Here is a 23299-nt window from a genome sequence, read left to right on the forward strand (position 1 = left end):
TTCTGGAGAACCAGTAGCAGAATTTTTGAGTAGTTTGGAAAACCAGTAAATATCACCTCTGACTTGCCAAGTGGTGATCAAGTGGTGATTTTAGTGGTTTTTGTTTTTGTTTTTGCTCCTTTCTGGTTTGTGACCATTTATTACTCATTCTTTTTCTTACTTTATTACATTGTCTTATTCCTTTTAATGCTGTTTAATTGTCAACTGCCCAGAGCCATAGGTTGTTGGGTGGTAAACATTTTTTTAAAATAGTAATAATCAGATCAGTGCTGCTATTACATTGTCCTTATTGTTCCTAACCTTAGCTTAGTTTTGTTGCTATTATAATGTTCTTATCCTTTATAATCTTGCCTCAGTTTGTCATTTTAATTAATTCATTCATTTTCTCAGCTTATTGTCCATCTTAAAAAGCTAGCCAATGTTTTTTATTTAATCATCAGCAACTCTTACTTACATGATCTCATGTTACTCACATTTTCTGAAATTTGCTTGTTAATTTGGTATTTTCTTCTTCATGTATGACATTGCCTTTCTGAGATTCTAAATAAAACTCTGCTCGGATGAAGAGTAAGTGTAATATTTTGATAATTTGGCTCTTTTCTTGTACCTTCGTTTTTTGTTGAAAACATGCAGCATTCTCTCCAAAATCTCTAAACCTCGCTCCTAAATTAGTTGACACAAAGCTATGAGCACTTGAACTGTATTCCATTCCTCCAGTCCTAAGTAGTTCAACAGGTATTCCATCCATGCTAGTTGCTTTTTTAAAATTTGACAGCTGATCAATTGCCAGTCATATCTCACTTTATAGTGAGGTTTCTAAAAAAGATTTTCCTCTGCAAATATTTTCCATTCTATAATAATGGGGGTGAATCAAAATTGAGACTATGGTGAATGAAGCACAGCAATATAAATCCCATCTGCTTTTTCATGGGCATTGACATTGCAAGGAGCAGGTTTCACACTGCAACACTCTATCCATTACTTTGCTATTTTTCACCCCTTCCCTCCGAGTGTCCTTGTTAAGTTTTTCTTTCCTGTGACTATTATGGTCTTTTTAGCCTTGGAAACAATCTCCCATCATTCTCAAGGATGTTAATTCCACACTTTTACATGACAGTTCATCTTCAAAAACAATGCAGTGTAAGGTCATAATTCCTGCCACCGTTAAAATGTCTTCAGTATATTCTTGCCAATTTTATATCATACCCTGCCTAAATTAAAGTCAGTGACTTTCCTTTACATGTTCCCATATTCAGATGACCACTTAATGTATCGTCCAAGAGAAAATTCATTCCTAAATGATATCACAGAGGTTTGCACCAAAATGCACAGGTACTTACATGCACTTAAATGTATAAATATACATGTTTAAAAAGTCTAGTACAATTTAAATGGAAATTATAAAGATGGGGACAATTTCAATCAGTACTTCAATCTGCCTGTTTGGTTTTCAGTCTTGGTATTTATGTTAAGCAACTTCAAGCCACCTAACTTTTCTTAAACTTTTTTGTGTAGACTATCCTCTCTAAAGTAAGACATAAGGTCACTCTGCCCTATTCTTATACTTGAAACTCTACATAAGGTTATGGCTAGATACAGGCTCTAATGACAGTCTCTAAAAAATCAGTTTTCAAAGAAGCCTGTATCTGAAGACTAGGAAATCAGAAACATTTAGAATAGATTATAATACAATAATACAATAGCAGAGTTGGAAGGGACCTTGGAGATATTCTACTCCAATCCCCTGCCTAGGCAGGAAACCCTATACCATTTCAGACAAATAGCTATCCAACATCTTCTTAAAGACTTCCAGTGTTGGGGCATTCACAACTTCTGGAGGCAAGCTGTTCCACTGATTGTTCTAACTACCAGAAAATTTCTCCTCAGTTCTAAGTTGCTTCTCTCTTTGATTAGTTTCCACCTATTGCTTCTTGTTCTATTCTCAGGTGTCTTGGAGAATAGTTTGACTCCTTCTTTGTGGCAACCCTCGAGATATTGGAACACTGCTATCATGTCTCACCTAGTCCTTCTTTCTATTAAACTAGACATACCCAGTTCCTGCAACCGTTCTTCATATGTTTTAGTCTCCAGTCCCCTAATCATCTTTGTTGCTCTTCTCTGCACTCTTTCTAGAGTCTCCACATCTTTTCTACATCGTGGTGACCAAAACTGAATGCAGTATTCCAAGTGTGGCTTTACCAAGGCATTATGAAGTGGTATTAACACTTCACGTGATCTTGATTCTATCCCTCTGTTGATGCAGCCTAGAACTGTGTTGGCTTTTTTGGCAGCTGCTGCACACTGCTGGCTCATATTTAAATGGTTGTCCACTAGGACTCCAAGATCCCTTTCACAGTTACTACTATTGAGCAAGGTACCACTTATACTGTACCTGTGCATTTCATTTTTGTTGCCTAAATGTAGAACCTTACTCTTTTCACCATTGAATTTAGATTGATTTCTGATGTGATGTGAATTCTCTACTAGTTGACTTTATATTTTCATTTCCCCACTAATGAAGAATGTTAACCTTTAAAGACATAATGTGATAACAGCTTTCTGATAGACTTAGCATGATTTAGAAAACAAGTCACTTTGCTGTCATGCTCAATCCATTCAACAATAATTTAATATGAAGTGCATGGACAATAAGGGAAGAGGTGAGGAAATGGCATCAAATTACATAAAGGATCTTGGCAATGGTCCAGCTCACCAATAGAGCTGTTATGAAAAAAGCAAGTACTGTTTTGAAGAACATCAGAAATGGAACTTAGTGTTGTGGCCCACCAGCAGCCAGTGGCAGCAGACTTGGACAGTGAGGAGGTTGGGGAGGAACATGGGGGAGTCCTGGAGTCTGGGGAAGGCTCTAATTAGTGCTCTGCATCAGAGGCAGAGATGGGGCCAGGACCGTCCAACAGTTATCAGCTACCTTTGGAGTTGGAGATAAGTAGGGCAGAAGAACAGCTGGTGCCTGTTCCCAATGTGCGCATGCGCAGAGCTGTCAGGAGAAGGGAATAATTAAGGAACAGGGGTCAACTCGGGAGTAAATTCACAAGAGGATGCTGAATGGCCCCTCCCATAGGGGAAAATTGCATCAAAAGGGAAGTGGTGTTTGCAGGAGACAATACATTTATTAGTGTGAAGATTTGCTTATCTGAGTCCATTTGTCAGGCCTGTAGTTATGTTCCTTTTGGGATCTTTGCCCTGCCACACTTTCTATTAATTTCCTATGTGTTTCATTAGTGTAGTAGTTGGGAGGGGGGAATAGAAAGGAGTAGATTTGTGGAATGTGTTGTTGTCATTCTTTTCTAGAAGCTCAAGGTCATCTTTTGTCTCCGCACCTCGACACCTGACCGGAAGCAGAGGGGTGTAGATGCCAGTGTGGAAGAAAAGGATTGGACCATGTGATGGGATTATGGGTGTGGGGATAGGATCATGAACTTTCAACTGGGTGGAATTCCAGGAAGAGAATCAGAGTTGGAATTCCACAGACGTGCCAACATGCCTGTATGATTAAATTGGAACTTTAAGGATGATTCTGCCTTGGTCTCTGATTGATTTCATGCATGGTATTTGGAACACTGACACCATTCCTCACAGAGACTCTTTGCCAAGTATTGCATTGTGCAGCATTGTGCCTGGAAGCTATCGATCTGGCAACTATCCAAGGACTGATAAGGTCTATTGTTGCAATTCACCCTTGAAAAACTGTTTGCCAAGACTTTGCTGGATGTGAATGCTAAGAATTCACATTAGCCAAATAAAAAGGACTTTTTTCCGCACAAGGAGTCTGTTTTGTAATTTCGTGAAGCCTAGGCCAGAATACTTATAATGTCAACAGTGCAATGTATTTTAATGCAAATCTATGGTTTAATCAGAATATGATATACAGGTAGTCCTTGATGTATGACCACAACTAAGCCCAACATTTCTATTGTTAAGTGAGATATTTGTTAATTAGGTTTTGTCCCATTCTCCCACCTTTCTTGCCACAGTTGTTAAGTAAATCACTGCAGTTGTCAAGTTAGTAATATGGTTGTTAAATGAATCTGAAATCCTCTTTGACTTTGCTTGTCAGAAGGTCGCAAAAGGTGATCACATGACACAGGACACTGCAACCATCATAAATATGAGTCAACTGCTAAGCATCTGAATTTTTATCATGTGACCATGGGGGTGTGACAATGGTCGTAAGTGTGAAAATGGTCATACGTTACTTTCTTTTCAGTGCCATTGTAACTTCGAAAGTTCACTAAAGAAACTGTTGTAAGTCGAGGACTACATATGCCATGAAAGGCAGTGACACTACATATCCTTTTCCCCTTTCATGGCCAAAGGGGGTGCTGAACTCACAATACTCTGCAAAACCACATGGAGGTTGTTTCTCTCTAAACCGGCTACCCAAATTTCTGCAAAAGCTTGACATGGCCCCTTCAAGATAGCCCAAATATGTTGACAGGCAACAAAATTCTAAGAATGGGATTTTACTCCAATGTATGCAATTCTTGCTATATATGATATTTCTGGTTCAATTCTGCAATCACTGATCTACCGTACAATCCATTATACCTTAAAATGTATGTTTAATGATAACAGGGACATTTCTGCTAAAGTAGAGCAACATAATTTTTATAGCAGATAGTTGTATAAAGTCCTTAGCCTCATGTAACTATGTTAAAGTAATACACCAGCCTAGCATTTCTAATGACTTTTTTCCCCAACCAATTTGTCTATTAAGCAATTATTGCAACCTTCTACATTACTGCACTATGATAATGTAATTAGGTTTAGTCAAGCACCAAAGACATTTGGTTATATTTATTAAACAATTAACATTCTGAAGTGGATTGGCTGCATTGTAAACTAGCATGGAATGCCCCAACTGTGACTGTTACAAGGCCTGGGTCATGTAATAAATGCCTAAGCATAATACTGCCAAAGTAGTAAAATAGAATGGTCACATTAGAGCTGGATAAATTAGCCTATTAATATGTGATCTCATCTATACTTGCCATTTTAAAAAGGAAAAGGAAAATAAACAAGGTTATATCACTTGTTCATCCCTTGGCTATTGCATTAAGCCAGAAAATAATTATTTCTTAGTTCCCCCCCAAAATAAAAAAAAATAGTGGTATACTATCTGTAAATCCAATATATTAACTAAGAGCCTAAATAAGTGATACAACCTTTTAATAATATTTTAATGGGCCTGGAAGCAATTCAACACTATTTTAAGCAAATTATATATTTTTCTTTAATCGACTATGTTAAAACACTGTACTAGAACATTGTGATATCTAGACACAACTTATTCAGATACAGGATTTTGCACAGCAATTCTGTCCTCAAGATCTTTACATGATTTAGTGCCATTCTCTTCAGGTCCAGCTTTTACAGATTTGGAAAATCCAAAGTGGTTTTGTGTTCAAATAGCAGGATCTTCCATATGACTGAACACCTTCTTTTTCAGGTTTCTAAATAATGCCCCCCCCCCAAAGGTAAATCCATCATCAAATGACTGTTAATAAAAGCCACCTAGGATTCCTGGTTTATTATAAGGAGGTCAGGAACTTGTATTGGTAAAATTTAGTAAAGTACTAATGTGTGTATGTGTGTGTGTGTGTGTGTGTGTGTGTGTGTAGTCACACATGTAAATGCACCTCAAATTACTTATGAGCTCCATTCACACAACTTTCTAATAGCTGAATATTCTCCCAAACATCAATCTTATTCTTAACTCTTCAGAATTCCCTAACATATAAATATACTGATATGATTGGTATCTAGATAATCATTTCAAAGTTTACTGTTCTGAAATCTCAGTTGCAAAAATGCCTACAATGATCAGTGAAGCTTTGTTTTAAAACACACAGTTCATGATTTATTCATTAAATTCCAACATGAAACATATTATAACAAATGTGTAACTAAAGTGTCATGAATGTAATATGGATTTAAGGAAATCCTGAAAAAGAATCTGCTTTTCGTAAGTAATCCAACCATGAAAAAAGTCTCCATAATCTACGTAATCTATGATCTCTGGAGGGCCAGGGATAGGGGTTGTTCCTCTATCCTGGTCCTATTAGATCTCTCAGCGGCTTTTGATACCATCGACCATGGTATCCTCCTGCACCGGCTGGAGGGGCTGGGGGTAAGGGGCACCGTTCTACGGAGGTTTGCTCCTATCTCTCCGACCGGACGCAGCGTGTGTTGGCAGGGGAGCAGAGGTCGTCCCTGAGGCCTCTCATTTGTGGGGTGCCACAGAGGTCAGTCCTCTCGCCTCTCCTGTTCAACACATATGTGAAACCGCTGGGTGAGATCATCCGTGGTTTTGGGGTGGGATATCATCTGTACGCTGATGATACACAGCTGTACATCTCCACCCCGAACCACCCCAATGAGGCCGTTGAAATGATGTCCCGGTGTTTGGAAGCCGTACGGGTCTGGATGGGTGACAACCGACTCAAACTCAACCCCTCCAAGACGGAGTGGCTGTGGCTTCCGCCCCCCCGGTTCAACCAGCTAATTCCAACACTGGCCATTGGGGGCGAGCAACTAGCCCCCATGGAACGGGCGCGCAATTTGGGCGTCCTCCTGGATGCCCGGCTGTCCATGGATGACCATGTGGCAGCTGTGGCGAGGGGGGCGTTCCACCAGGTTCGCCTGGTGTGCCAATTGCACCCCCTATTGGACCGGGATGCCCTTCACACAGTCACTCACGCGCTGGTGACGTCCCGCCTAGACTACTGTAATGCTCTCTACATGGGGCTTCCCTTGAGATGCACTCGAAGACTGCAGCTGGTCCAGAACGCGGCCGCGTGGGTGATTATGGGGAGTACGAGATACTCCCATATAACACCTCTCCTGCGCGAGCTGCACTGGCTTCCTGTGGTCTATCGGGTGCGTTTCAAGGTATTGATTACCATCTTCAAAGCGCTCCATGGCACAGGACCTAGCTACATGCGGGATCGCATCCTGCCCCATACATCCCTACGACCATTTCGCTCTCACAGAGAGGGACTTCTCCGGGTGCCGTCCACTAAGCAGTGCCAAAGGGCGGCGCCCAGGAGTAGGGCCTTCTCTGTGATGGGCCCAGCCCTCTGGAAAGACCTCCCCCTGGATATTAGGATTACCACCGACCTCTGCTCCTTCCGTTCAAAACTCAAGACCCACCTTTTTCAACTAGCAGGCCTGGCTCAACCATAGTTCCATTTTATTCCCCCTGGCAATTTTTAAACTTATAATCTCCATTGGGGTTTTAATTTAACTTATTTTAATATTTCTATGTTATTATAATATTGTATTGTGTTTTATACCTCCTCTGTACAATGTGTACAATGTGTAATTTTTATAATATGTGTTTTATTTATTGTACGCCGCCCCGAGTCCCTTTGTGGAAAGGGAGCGGCTAACAAATTTAATAAATAAATAAATAGTAAGATTATGTTGCCAGTCAAAATCAACTACAGAAATGAAAACTGAATATATAGTGTTCCCTACAGTTAAAGAAATAAAAAAAATCCTCTATATGCATATGTATATTAAACTATTTACTTCTTTAAACCATCATAATATGGTACTAAACAAGGTCCATCAAAGTAAATTCACATAAGGGTTTATCTTGGACCATGATCCTCTTTGTTAGCTATCCTTTGCTAACCTTGATTCATCAGAGATGTTCCATCATCCTAGTACAAATTCTTACTAACAGATACAGAGATTACAGTATATATTTTTCATGCCTTGCAAAAAGGATGTAATATATTCATGTCATGTTTAAATTTGTCATCAAATGGACAAATCCACCTAATCTGAATGTATTTGTTGAGATCTACAAAGAACAAATTTACTAAGAAACTGCTAAGTAACACATTTTCTAACACTTCATTTATTTTTTAAGGGAAATATTATGGGCACCAGGCCAAAAGCTCAAAGGGCATGATTCTAATGACTCAAGACAATCTACATAGATTCAGTGCCCCTAGCTGTCTATTATAAATCACACAAACAAGTTTAGAATCAGATCAAAAGCAAAACAAGGCCAGTATTATTAGATATATTGCAACCTTTTAAAAGGCTGTTTTTATTGACTATTATCCTTCATGGAAAAATCCTATTTCTTTAGGAAAATTGGTCTTTATACAGTAAGATTAGACTCCATGTTCTCAGATAAGCAACTAAATTGGCTTAATTACACAGCTGGGTATTACGTAGTGATAATTGCTATAATATACTGGTAGAGATGTTCTCTCCTCATTTTAAAATTATCTCAATTGAATATATTAAACACTTGGTTTCTTCATCCCCTTTTGTCCATCATTTGCCTTCGATACATATATATGCCACATATAACATTCCCACTGAAAGGTCTAAAAAAATTTTTAGGATTGAAATAAATCCTTCTTACTGCCAAATTTAAGATGAAAAGATGCAGTAATACCTCTTCAAAGAAACTATTCAGGCATATAATAGTGGAGCTGATATCCTCTCAAGGGCCTAAAGACTAAGAAATTGTGATAAATATGAAAATTTAAGAAATTAGCAGGGGTTTCCCCCTTCCTCCAAGATTTACTTGATTTAATCTGCTCATATGTAGCTTCCATCCTTTCTTGTATCACAGTCACAGATATATCTATCCACAGGTGGGTTCCTACTGGTTCAGATCAGTTTGGCTGAACCCGTAGTAGTTTGCTGGCCTGAGTCGCCAGAACTGGCAGCAACCCAGGCCTGCTACACCTCCAAACTTGTTCCCTGATCGGTGCAGCATGTTTTTCCCCCCTATTTTTAAATGTTCTGCACATGCACAAACCTATTTATGGGCAACTGTGCATGCTCACATGCAAAATTGCGCGAGCACTGAACCGGCAATAATTCCAGCAGCAACTCACTACTGTATCTATCTATATCTAGATAGTCAGATAAATGTGTAAATATGTACATTATTCTCACATACATATATGGACAAACACACACACACACACACACACACCACACACTGAAAGAATTCAAAGCAACCTATAACTGGTTGCTACCACTTAGCATTTTGCCTTACTTATTTGCCCCTTAGTTTTTTCCCCGTGTTGTTCTCCACAATTCTGAACAGTTTTTTTGTTATATGTATTGGAGCAAAAAGAGAAATAAATAAAACACTATAGAACTCAGAGAATTCCAGAAGTTACAAACCATCCAAGGTTTGAGTCAGGAGAAGTTCCAACAAATACTTGCAAAAATTCATTGCGGAAACCCAGCCTTGTCTCCTTGTGGAAACCCAATTCATCAAGTGCTAGTAACTTTATTTGGTTGGTGGGTTGTATATCCAATTTATAGTGATGCCTCAACTCAAAAATGATTCTCGGCAGTGTACAATTAAAAACTAATCGATTATATGCCAGTTGGTGTCAACTCATAGCAAATACCCAGATTTCTCCAAAATGAAAAAAAAGGTGACAAATTTAATAGAAACCTGATGTAAGGGGAGAAATACAAACAAAACAAAGACAACATGACAATAAATTATGTGAAGTGTTTGTCTCTATAATTAATCAAAATGTATAGGTTTCATTTTAAGGTGGAAAAAAGGTCAAACAAACAAAATTGGTAAAAAACTTTGGGAGTTAATTATAATCACTATCACTTAATGTCACTCTAAATTTACATGCAAAATATGACTGACTTCCCTATAGTTTTATTTTTAAGTAGATGCATTTACAGATGAGGAAAGCTTCTGATTTTCATTATACTATAAATGTAATATAGGAGATGAAAGATGTCCAATTATTTCTGATATTTTCTCAATCTTGCCATCTCTCTCTCTCTTTGCCCTAACTACAAGTGACTCTTTAATGCTAATATTTCTGACATCTTCCAAATAAATAAAAGGATGATTTAGATTTTTTAAAAAACCAACAACTTGGAAGATTGAAATATGCTATCTATTATTCTTTTCTGCTCAAATTGATAAATACATGTATCTCTGCTGTAGCCACAATTTCTTTCCTTTTAAAGTATGAGAGCCTACTGCCATTAGACCATTATTTTGCCTAAACAATAAAGATCTACCCCTTTAGTTTGGTATAAAACCAGAACAAAACAGAATTAAATACGAAGGAAAAATCTTTAATCATCACATTTACTGTGTATATTTGTCTATCCAAACAGTTGCTGAAGATTTTAAATATATGAAGATTTTTTTTAAAAAAAACTTTTTGCAATTACCATTAAGTTTCTAAATATTAGACTGTCTTGCCATGCCCCTTTCCAAAGACACAGAAATCAGGATGCCAACCAGGGTTGGGCTGCTATGGGTTCACCCAGTTTTGGGAGAACCCGTAGCTAACATTATGGTCAGTTTGGAGAACTCCAAATCCCACCCTGTCCCTCCCACCCTGCCCCTCCCAAGAGTCTCTGTGTGGCCCATTTTGGATGTGAGGTAAGTTCAAGGAGGCTCAAGGAGGAGGGAAACGTAAGGTGACCAGACATCCCACTTTTGGCGGGACAGTCCCAATTTTTAACAATTTGTCCTGCGTCCCACGGTGTTATAAAAAACTCACGATTTTTGGAAAGAATGCACAAGCGAGGAAATGGCAAGAGAACGGGAAGGGAATATATGGTTTTCGGCGGCCATGTGGCTATTTAGCCAGGATCAATGTTCCCTCTAAGGTACGCTGCTGTGGCAAGAAAACACCGCGCAGCAGTTTGCAACTGCCGTGCAGTGATTTCTACTGTCACAGGCTCCGGAAGCAGGGGAGGTCTTTGCATGCAGCTAGAACTGGCGGCCCGCAAATGACCTCCCCAGACTTGTTTTGATGAGCGCGAGGTGACTGACGGTAGTTTGCGCCAGCTGGGCCCGCTCAAACTATTGTCAGTCGCCCCGTGTTCAGCAAAGCAAGCCTGGGGAGGTCCTTTGTGGGCAGCCAGTCCAAGCTAGCTGCTTGCGCCTGGTGCTGCAGCTGAAGTGAACCCCCAAAGCCCCCGCCGCCACTAGAATAACTGCTGCTGCCTCCTCCTCCTCGTCGTCGTCCTCCTCCAACAGCACCACCATATTTGCTGCCCGACGCTGCAGCTGAGGTGAAGCTGCCAAAGCTCCTGCTGGCGCTCCTGCCCGGGAGACCAAGGGAGCCAGTAGGAAGGTGGAAGAGGGGGCAGGAGCAGGAAAAAAATGCCTCATGCCTTCTCAAAAGCACAGCGGAGGAGGAGGTGGCAGGGGTAATGCAGGGCCCAGCTCAGGTTCTCCGAGAGGATGGGGTGCCGCCGCTGCCGCTGCCATTGGCAGAGGCACCAGCGGGAGCTTTGGCAGCTTCACTTCAGCCGCAGCGCTGGGTAGCAAATGTGGTGGTGCTGTTGGAGGAGGAGGAGGAGGAGGAGGAGGAGGAGGAGGAGGAGGAGGAGGAGGAGGAGGAGGAGGCAGCAGTCATTCTGGTGGCGGCGGGGGCTCATCGGCATCTTCAGCGGCAGCCTTGTCCCCGGTGAAAAAAACTGAAGATGGAGCAGATCTACCCAGATGATGTCACCGCAACATGACTGGAGGAGGAATTCTGGGAGTTGAAGTCCACAAGTCTTAAAGCTGTCAGGTTTGAAGACCCCTGGGGTTTTTTTCCCTAAAGGGTTAGGGGTGCAAGGATATAGACCAAATTTTTAATCAAGAACACCCCCCCCCCCGGTCAATGGTGTCCCGCTTTACCAATGTTAAAATCTGGTCACCTTAGGGAAACGGGTCTCCTGGAAGTTCCAGAAGGCTGGAAAAAGGCCGATTTCCGGTCTCCGGAGGGCCTCCAGAGCCAAGGGGAGAAGGTTTTTGCCCTCCCAGAGGCTTGAGGAAAACCTCTGCAGCCTGGGGAAGGTTAAAATGCCCTCTCCCCCTGCCGTGGTGCAGGAGGCCAACTAGGCAATGTCCACGATGGCTACACCCACCCCGAAGCCAGGCAGAGAATCTATTGCTGAAATTTTTGAAGGCCACGCCTGATGCAAAGTCATTTTGTTTCTTTCTTTTTGATTTTATATCTTGATTTCAGCTACAATTCTACAGCTGCATAAATGTTGGAACACTTCGTGCAGCTGATCACTTGAAGGGGAGTACAATTATTGCAACTGAGACACACATGAGGTAAAATCTAGGAATGAAAACAGGTCACTTCTTGTTCCCTCTTTGTTAATTTTTGTTTACAGCAAGCCCTTTTCCATGGTTGCATGAAAATAATTCTGTCAGGTTTAAAAGAGGAGCTCCATTCCCACTCCCACCTTACCTCAAGCAGAAGGTAAGATAGATGTTTGAAGCACATAAACATATATGTGCACATTTATCCTCAGAAACTTCCAAAATCTGTAATCATGTCTAAATTGTAGGATAATATGCTTTCAAAGGAAAGCCAGTGGTTTTGACATAGCAACAACTCAGGACCTGGTTGCTGGGCCCCTAATTTAATCCAATAAGACCTAAATTGTTCCTCTTTGGGAACAAGTAGCTGACTTTGGAGCAAATAAAAATCATAATGTGCCCTTCGCCCCTCTCTTTCTCTGAAATTTGTAATACCCAGACCCTTAAGGGCATATCTGCACAAGTTCTTGAAAAACAATAGCAAAGTCAAGTCACAGGAAAGATGTATGATTTGATAACAAACCTAGATCATAGATCTGTTTTAGATTTAAGGATTAGTTAAATCCTGGGCAGATATTTGCATTGGTTTATATCTGTTATTTTTATTTCACAGTGTTTTGAAACTTTAAATCCTTTTAAGCCCCCCCCCCCCTTATTATTACCAAATAGATTTTGAATCAATTATTCAGCACTAATTGATTAGAAATACTTATTTTCAAAATAGTGAAATCTGACTATAAAATTATGCATTAAATCATGTCACAGTCAGTTATGGACTATCCCAAGTGTCAGAAAGTAGTAAGCACTCATAAAATATTGTATTTTTTTTTCATTATCACATTGTGCTCCTAAAAGCCTATTTTTCATTATTCCTGTCACACTAAAACACAGAGAATATATAATTTCATATTTTTTGTTTCCTCCACACCTTTTTCCTGGAAAATATATTCAAAATGATTGTGTCAACGCATGCTTATGACCAAATCTTTAAACATAGCAATGTTTTGAACAGAAATATGAGATGCTTGTTTGCATACTTGGAATACAATCAACCACAGAAACACAATTTTTTGGGTTGTGTTTATGAGAATATGTAAATTAATTCTGTTTGTTGCAAAGATTCTAAGCTTGAAAGTGGATGTAACAAATATGCATATGCAACAAATCGATAACATATTAACAGTGACAAAGAATAGATCAGGAAGATAACGTAAGTGCTTCCTATGTCTTTTAGCTACTGAACCTGTTAAATACAGATAAATAAATAAATCCCAAAATCCTTGTCCAAAAGCCTTGAAAGATAAAGCTTTAGTGGTTGACTGCATTTGAGTGATTTTTTTCCCCTCACAAAATCCCAGAAATGCTTGCAAAAGCCTAAGGTTCCTTAGAACACGATTTAAAAACAGGATAGGGATGAAATAAGAGACTGACTACAATGGTGAAAAAGAGCAAACAAAAATTAAAGGCAACAACTCATAGATCTTTTGTTTCATAACATTTTCTGTAAAATAGAAAAAAAAATCCTCTAATTTTCAATAAATCAATAGTTTCATGTATACAAACAGAATTTCCTGAAAATAACAGGAACACACAGACCTTCACACAGAAACATGCAGAGCCAAACACTTTCTTATTACTTAATGATATACAGTATGTTAGATACCATATATCGAAACATATATTATAAAACATATATCTTTTTAATATATTTTACACTATATATTAGAGCAGGCCATAATTCATAATAATTACATCATTCACATTCATAAAATGGTAGTAAAATATTTTCTCATATCTTTCACATCATTTCATATCATTACCACAGAAATTTCCTGTCTACTTCTTAATCATAAAGGTCTGACATTATGCCCAATTCCAAATAAATACAAAACAAATTTGGTAACATGTAAAATTCTTGTGTAAATTAGCTGATATTTTAACAGACACCAAGAGTCTCTTTGGACTGTTACAATACAGAAATATGTTAAAATACATACATGCATGCATGCATGCATACACGCATGCACACAAACACACACAAAACCCAGATAGCAGAGCCATATATAAAAATTCCTATAAAAATCCAGTAATTTTCTGATCATTAATTCTATTCTGAATTATAATATTTTCCTATTATAGGTTTAAGCCCAGAGTGAAATTTAAATTCATGCAATTCACACTGCTCCTGTATCCACAACAAACAAAAGTTCGCTAATATTGCATTGCTAGAATTTATCCTCATATTAGCCATAACTAGCTGTTTATTAGGAACATTCCATAATTAAGTGAGTTGTTCTTTCTAGAAATAGTTTATGTGGAATGTCAAATAAAGTACTATAGTGAAATTACCAAATATAGCAATAAACTTATATATCACTTCAAGGTGCTTTACAGCCCTCTATAAGCAGTTTACAGAGTCAGCATATTGCCCCCAACAATCTGGGTCTTCATTTTACCAACCTTTGAAGGATGGAAGGCTGAGTCAATCTTGAGCCAGTGAGACTCAAATTGCTGGCAGCCAGAGCCAGCAGTCAGCAGAATTGCATTCTAACCATTGTGCCACCATGGCACAGAAGGCATTTGTAGAACACTATAGAGACATTACCTTTCCAACATATTGTGGATCCGGTCCCATGTGCTCTTCTAAAACAAAGAACTGATTCCATACCCATCCACGTTTTGGACGATGGTGGACTTCTGTTTCCCCCTCTATATGTTTTGTTTGATTTCTAGTCACCTTAATGGAGCCATGATGTGCAGTTCCATAACACCTCTGCACAAAACAGAGACAAACTAGGACTGGACAGATGCAAGATGTGCTCGTAATTTTCATTGTAGGATCACTTTCCAATTCAAAGTGCTTCTTTCTCCGTTTTCCACTTTCTCTTTCCCACTGTAATCCGTTAATAGTCTCCCATGGATGAAGCAAATAATTGATTTTAGAAAACAGTCCATAAAGTTTTTTTTAGCTTGTCCATGACTCAGTTGCCCATTGGTCTGTTCACATCATGACAAGCCAAGTGAAGAAACGCTGACATTGGTAATCTTCACAACTGATTGTTGAAGCCACACATTTTATACCTAGTGGAAAAGAAGAGAAAAAAACATTACATACTACTAAGAACTGAAGACTCTGTTTTCTATTTCAAATAATGAACATTTATCTTACAGCATTAGATGGTTATGCCAAGGAAGTATTCCACAGAAATCTTTTGAAAGAATGAACATGTGAATGGGGTACATATATATATGCATTTAAAATTAGTATTGTGTATCAAGATGAATAGAATCAAGAGAACAAAACTACAATGAATATGAAGTCCCCATATTAAAATTTATTTTATTTAGGAAGGTTTACCGGTCATTAAAAGGTCAGATAACACAATTTCCATACATCATATTTGCTGTTTATTTATTTAATTTATTTTGGGAAGTTGATTTTTATACTCAAGCCTCTATAAGTAGTTTTTATTATCCCAACTCAAGACAGATTATGAGAAGCAAGAAAACTCCCACTTGCATTTCTTTTGAAAAATACAGAACTTTCCACATTACTGAGAGACACATAAAGACAACTGTTAAACAGTGCCTGGGTGATATCTCCTAGGCATGGCACAGCATTTTTTGAGCCAACTGAATCTAATTTGCACTTCCCAAATTAGTGTGAACTGGAATTCATTTACCTCCTTCTCTAATATACACTTTTTCTAATGTTTTTAGAGTAGTCAAAAGGCTTGAATATAACACCCTCCCCCCCCCATATATATACATATATATATGTATTTGTGTTACAACCCCTGGTATGACCTTTATTTATTTATCAGTACAAATACAACAAACACACACACACACACACACACACACACACACACACACACACACACACACACACACACATATATATATGCCGTTACAATACAAAACAACAATGCACACACAGCCAGCACCAATCAGCACCAATCTACCAATCATGATACAACCACACAACCAATCATTCCACTTACTGAAACAAAGCCAGCACCCCATCCCCTCCCACCAAGATTTACAGAAAGACGGCAGCTCCGTTCCCATTTTAAGCCCAAGCCTGAGGATGGCAAGTGAGATCTTGCCGAAACGTGTGTGTGTGTGTGTGTGTGTGTGTGTGTGTGTGTGTGTGTGTGTGTGTATGTGTGTGTATGTATGTATGTATGTATATATATATATATATATATATATATATATATATATATATATATATATATATATATATATATATATATATATATATATATATATATATAATGTTGTATTTGTACTGATAAATAAATAAAGGGAGACTAGTATAGATCTATTTCGAGCTAATTAGCTCTCATCAGCTAGCCATACCCTTACTGGGATTTGAACCTGTGCTGTTATATATCTCAGGCAGGAGTCTTAGCCACTAAGCCACAGGATCGCCTCCTTATCAGTTGAGCCACTGATAAGGAGGCAATCCTGTGGCTTAGTGGCTAAGACTCCTGCCTGAGATATATAACAGCACAGGTTCAAATCCCAGTAAGGGTATGGCTAGCTGATGAGAGCTAATTAGCTCGAAATAGATCTATACTAGTCTCCCTTTATTTATTTATCAGTACAAATACAACACAAATATAAAAGGCAACATTAAAAATAAAAATATGGTTTTCTGCCTGCATGGTCTTTTGTGATGAAGCCGAAGGACGGAAAGAGGGAGTAGTGACCTTCCTCCCATATTTAGGCATACCAGGGGTTGTAACACAAATTTTATATATATATATATATATATATATATATATATATATATATATATATATATATATATATATATATATATATATATATATATATATGAAATAAATGCAAATCCTATGCCTTTTTAAAGTCTGCAAAAGTAAGTGGATATTTGGTATGATGGACTGGAGACATAAAAGTCTAGAATAGATTGATTTTACACTTACCAGAGCACTCCTAATCATTCTACAATGCAGTTAACCCCAAAATCTAGCAAAACAACTGCTACAACTCATACAAAAAAAAATTCATACCTATAAGTACCATTATCTTATGGTAATATGCAGGGAAAAAAATGAATATATATTCAGTAGCCAGTAGAGGAAATTTTAAGATACACGTCTTAAGGGCATATCTGGGCAATAGCAAAGTCAAGTCACAGGAAAGATGTAGGGTCTGATAACAAACCCAGCTCCACGATGGAGTATGAATTTTCTTCTATCTTTTTACACATAAACTTAAAAATGATAATTCCCATTGGAACAAGCATCTGTACTCTGTCCAAGTACACTTCTGTCAGGCGTCATCAGGCAGAGAGCAAACACCATCCCAGTCTTTTTCTAATTAAGGAGCTGCACCCCTGGAGATGCATATATTTTCCAATACAAATGAAGCAATAACAGCAAGATGGCACCATAGCTTTTCTCAAAAGAAAAGAATAAATAATGTGAATAGTTTATATCACTTCATATATAATGCTTCTAGCCTCTACTTTCATTTCTTGTTCCAAAGAATTAACCCTGTTAGATACAAATCAGTGTTTTACATGTGCATTGTTTTTTGCTATCTAAAATGACTAGAAATATACTTGTATAAAGAATATTGTTAACTATATTATTATTCTTTTGCATCTCTAATTTTTTTCAGAAAGGAAAACATAGCATATATATTTTGATCATGTCAGTTTTTGAAATCTGTATATTTTTCCTCAGTCAGTGGGAAGGAATAAAGCTTTTGTTGCATGTTGCTATTTTTCCTTTCCTTTTTTTTTCTTTTTTTTTTATGTACATGGCAGTCTAAATGTGTTTCAAAGTGCAAATATCTTTTCCAAAAATGCTTTATCAGAGTTCCATTGTTTTTTAAAAAAGCATAATTAGTCACACATTATTAGATTTTTTATATTTTTCCTATGATTTTTTTTCAACAATTCCTGTTATTCTTAACAATACTACGTACCATAAGTAGTATTTACTTACTCTTCCTTTTCAAAAATAAAGTATATTCTTGAAATATAATTTTACCTTCTTTCAAAAACAAATTAGATTTTTTTTTTGCTTCATTATCTCTTTATCACAATCCAGAATCACTTCTGCTTTACCATTCTGAAGTCTTCTTAAATACATTTTCTCTGGAGGACCTCGCTCTCTTTTTTCTTTTACTTTTGTTACTCCAATTCCTTTTATCCTCATTGTTCATTCAATAACACATTAGGTTCCTCAGAATTAATTCTTCAACTATGATAATTAGCAAGGTCCAAAGAAATAAATAGTGATTTGGATGAAAAAGAGTCCAGTACAGACAACTCATCTTTCTGAAGAAGACAATAATATTAATAGTCAAACTTTAGTATTGTATTAATTGGAATGAAAGTCATTTTTTCAGTAATTTTGGCATTCCTGAGAAAAGTTCTTTACTGAATATCACAAACTAGCACAACAGAGTACTTTGGATTAAAGAAGTATGTGGTTTACTTCTGCTGTTCCTTGTTTATAAGGCAACTGGTTTCAATTGCAATCATTGGAGGTAAAGATGAATTGTTTATTACTAAGCTTCTATACAAGTATACATAATCTATCCTTGACAAAATGTAACTAAGCTTGAAACTAATTATGATATTTAATTCAATAATAAGCAGTTAAAAGTAGCTCTGGCTTTCCTTCCTCATGCAAGAGAGAAAAGCATGCATTTCCACTGTGCTACTTTGTACTTTGTTATCACCTGGGAATCACCATGAAATAAATTTCTGAACTCAGAAGGGAGTCACAGAAAGCTGAAATTAAAATAAATAATTAAACAAGGCCTGGGTGCTAGTTGTGGGAATGGAAAGATGAAATTTTCTAGCATAGCTGAAAATTATTAGAATATACCAATTCCTGCTTATTGAAGCAGAAAAGTGCTAATGAATTCCCAGGAACCCAACTCTGGCACTGTGCTGCATAGTTAATGAAGTCTCACTACTAGGATGGCACACAGGCCCAGCTGAATAGCACATAAGCTGATCTGCTGTGAGAACTGCAGACTCAAGTTCAACTGCCTTGATTCATATATTACCAAAATGCTGGCCATGCACTTGTCTGAATTTATGAATGTTCGCAATAGATACAGTAGCATGCACGCAGGGTCTGCCCCATGTAATTATAAACATCTAGCCCTCTCAATCCCTGTCCTTGCTGTTTGAGTGTTGGTGACTCAAGGAGAATTTTGGACATTCATAACTGAAAATTCTATTTTATCATGGGGTATTTATGCCATATATCCTAGGATATCAAATGGTCTAGTAGAGATTTGATTTCCATCATTAACCTTAAGAGTGAATGTGCTAAAAACTGACAATATATTTCACAGATTTTGTGTGTGTGTGTGTGTGCATGCAAGCACACACACACACACATACTCTTATGGACATGCATTTGTTGCAAAGTAGATAAACATCCCTTTGGCTGTGAAGACAAGGGGAATCAGGTCCTTGGAAAAGGAAAGCCAGAGCAGTGGCTTAAGAAGATTATCAAGAAAAGAGGATTAGGGCAGAAAGCACAGATTCAGCAATAAGGATAAGAAAATAATACATAATATAAAGTGAGGAAATCAGCCAGAAGTTAACTAAATTTTCAAATTATGCTCAAACCAAACTTCAAAAATATACAGAAAGGCTGCCTCAAAAGAAAAGGAAAATGTCATGTTGTGGTTTTTTTTTTTTTGCCTGCTTGATTCAAAATACAAATCAGAAAGGAATCTTCTAGCATCCTTCCCTCATCAGTTACCCAGAGAAAGAGCAGCAGAATTAAGAATTTCAATAAGGAGATTTTTTTCTTCTTTCCTCCCCCTACTCATTCTCTTATATTTAAGTGTAAGGGAAAGGTGGATAATTTAATAGCATAAGAGAGCCAGTCTGATGCAGTGGTTAATTCACCAGGCTAGAAACCAGAAGGCCATGAGTTCTAATTTCACTTTAGCCACAAAAGAAGCTGGGTGACCTTGGGTCAATTCCTCAGTCTCAACCCTAGGGAGAAGATATTGGCAAACTGCACCCCAAAAATGTTATCAAACTGCAGAGACATATCTCTGTAGTTGCCAGGAGCCACATCTAGTCTGAAGGTAGAAAGGAAATAGATATGTCATATGTCATCACACCCTGTCAAGCAAACATAATTTTAGAGATCACTCAATTCCCACCTAATTTCCTCAGCAGTGCTATAAAGAGACCACAAGGTCTGCATTTATATGAAAGGGAAATTATCCTGAATTTAAGATGAATCTGTACTGACTCTGTAGAGTGAGTAAACATAATCTTTTTCTTTGCCTCATTAGTAATGCTCAGTGAATCTAAAATTACTCTCCCATTATATAAACGAACTGAGGAAGAAAAATCCTGTAATCTTCAAGTAAATATATTATATGCTTTTGTGAATAGCAGATTTTTGTTGGTAGTGATTTTATATTTCAGCTGAGTCAAGGAATAACTAAAGTTGTATTGTACCCAAGCAAGATAGAATCAGAAAATATTTTGTATTATTTGAATAATCTAAATTAACCAAATGCAGACAACTAACCAAATTATGTATTTGATCACCTTGCAACCATATTGGAGGTAGAAGCATGGAAGAATGAGGATTTGAAGATTTTCCATTTAATATAAACAAGGATTTAATGCAAAAGTAATCCAAATGCAGCTTTGATGGGAAACAGAGGATGAAGCAAAATATGTAAAAATGTGGTAATGCGAGATGAAATATGCTACATCAAAACTCTATAGGAGTTGACTCTGACCCTCAAAATCTAGACTTATCTACTGAGTTTTATCAGAAAGATGTACAAGGATTATTGGCAAACAATTCAAAGTAGGATTTTTTTTAGGATGGAAAGAATGAAAAAACATAACTATCTTCAATAAGTCAAAATAAAATGCTAATCTAGAGTCTAGACCCGTGATGGCGAACCTATGGCACGCGTGCCACAAGTGGCACGCGGAGCCATTTGTCAGGGCACGCGAGGCGCTGCCCTGTCAGCTGGCCAGCGTGCATGCGCTCGCTGGCCAGCTGAGTTCACCTTTTTAAAAGCTACTTTTCGCCTTCCCCAGGCTCCAGAGGCTTTATAGGAGCCTGGGGAGGGCGAAAAGAGCCTCCCCCACCCCCCCACCCCCAGAGGCTTCAGGGACCGTCCAGAGGCTTTCCTGAAGCCTTCGGAGCGCTTAAAACCACCCTCCGAGCAAACCGGAAGTGACTTCCAGGTTGCTTGGACGGTGGTTTTAAGCATTCCGAAGGCTTCAGGGACCGTCTGGAGGCTTCCCTCACTCACTCACGTTTTAAGCGTTCTGAAGGCTTCAGGGAAGCCTCCGGACGGTCCCTGAAGCCTCCGGAGGGCCTTCGGGGGGCGGGGGAGGCTATTTTCACCCTCCCCAGGCTCCTATAAAGCCTCTGGAGCCTGGGGAGGGCGAAAAAAGCATGTAAAAATGGGGGGTCATGCGTTGTGCGTGCATGCGCACTGGGGGGGTCGCACGTTGCATTATGGGTGCAGCACGCCCGCACACGACCCCCCTGCACTCCCCCCACTTGTGGCACACGAGCCAAAAAAGGTTCGCCATCGCTGGTCTAGACTATGCTTGGTCCAAAACAGATGGAAGACGTACTCCTGGTCTTTTCTTGATTGGTCTGCTACAATTTTATTTGTTAAAAGCCAGTTTTAGTATAGTAAATTAACATAATGTTTAGCTAGCATAATAGCAAGAAGCTACCTGAGATTTGCTGTTGCTAATGCACCATATTTTTCCATTATTTCCCAAACTCAGCATAAGCAAAGGTAACTTTCAGTAAAATAAAATAACTTCCAATATTGCCCAACAATTTGGGAAAACTATTTCTTGAAAATTTGTTCACAAGAGGGGGAAAAACCAACTACATTATTTGTATTATTATTTTCTTATCCAGTAGATCTTTCTCTCACTTCTTTAAAAAATAATCTTATGTAAGTATTAAATATGTAATAGAAGTATTAAAAAAACCCCAATATAAAGAAGAAATCTAAAAACAAAACCCTCCTAAACATTTAAATAAAAAAGCATGGCCTTAAAACTAGTACATAAAAGGGTTTGCCTTTAAAATAGCCATCACATGATCAGTAAGCCAACTGCACAAAAAGAAAAGAAAAGAATGGATAAAAGGAGTATAGACTGGAGGGGACTGGCAATTATCCTCTTTTTTTCCCTCTTCCAAGCAGCTTTAGTCAAAGGAAATGGTTGCCAACTATTAAGAGGTTTTTTTCTTTCTTCCTCCATTTCAGAAATGAGCTCCATGAGGCTCTCTCTTCAATTTCTTTCTTCTTCTGCCTCCATTTTTCATTAGACAGATCCAAAACACGTCTGCTATCTGTTTCTTTCTCTCAGATAGCCACAGGATTTTGGTAAAGTATTGCTTTTGCTTGAGGGCTATCTCTCACCTTTCCCTTTTATTCACTGTCTCCAATTCTCACCTCAACTTGCAAGCTCGGAGCATACTTCTCTGTGAAAACCATATGATTTTCTTCTTCTTTTTATGTTAGTATATTGGCAAAAGGAAGCACCAGGTGAGACAAGCTTTCATACAGCAGGGGATTTTGGCTTTCTGCAGTTTGTGGTCACATTTGAGATGTTGAGAACCTTTTATGAGTTCTGTTACAAACTGACTAACAAGTTCCGTCTCAAAGTACTCATTTGCCAGAAACCAGGTGAACTTGCTCCATTTCCACTAATATCAAATAATTATGTCTAACATAAGCACTTTTTCAAACAAAGCAGTGGGCTACAGCCACTTATATTATTATTATTAAATATGAAACTCAGTCAACTGAACATTGAAAAATGTGTCACAAATACCATTGACTGGTGCTAATGGTTGATATGGGTTGTTGCCAGAGTCCTATGTACCAACCAAATATCTTCTTAAAATATATGATGTTCCTAGAAACACAGTTTTTTTGCAGTTCCACTGGTGTTATTGCAAAGAGGTGCAATTTCTTTATGTGTTTTTGTAAAATTCTTGGACGTGGTATCAAGTGCCCCATTAAAATGGGTATCACTGTTACATGTCTCATCCATAGCCATGTAGTTTCAATGACCAGGTCGCAATATTTCATGATTTTTTCCAGTTCTTTTTCTTAGACTGTGGCTTCTCCTGCTACAGCAATATCAATAAACTGTATGCTATGGCACTCTACAACCATGAT

The 23299-nt window shown here is 38.2% G+C and overlaps 1 protein-coding gene across 2 annotated transcripts in view; it reads right to left on the reverse strand.

Moving 5' to 3' along the window:
- CDH18 (cadherin 18) overlaps positions 1-23299 on the reverse strand; it is a 660513-nt gene that overhangs the window by 191944 nt on the left and 445270 nt on the right. For both annotated transcript variants that reach the window (XM_081951851.1, XM_081951852.1), the window contains exon 5: positions 14700-15175. In XM_081951851.1, coding sequence (XP_081807977.1) covers positions 14700-14927 — 228 coding nt within the window. In that variant the 5' untranslated portion in view covers positions 14928-15175. The remainder of the gene's footprint in view (positions 1-14699; positions 15176-23299) is intronic.

This window comes from Natrix helvetica (assembly GCF_964273705.1).
Source record: "Natrix helvetica genome assembly, chromosome: 4".
NCBI lineage: Eukaryota > Metazoa > Chordata > Lepidosauria > Squamata > Natricidae > Natrix > Natrix helvetica.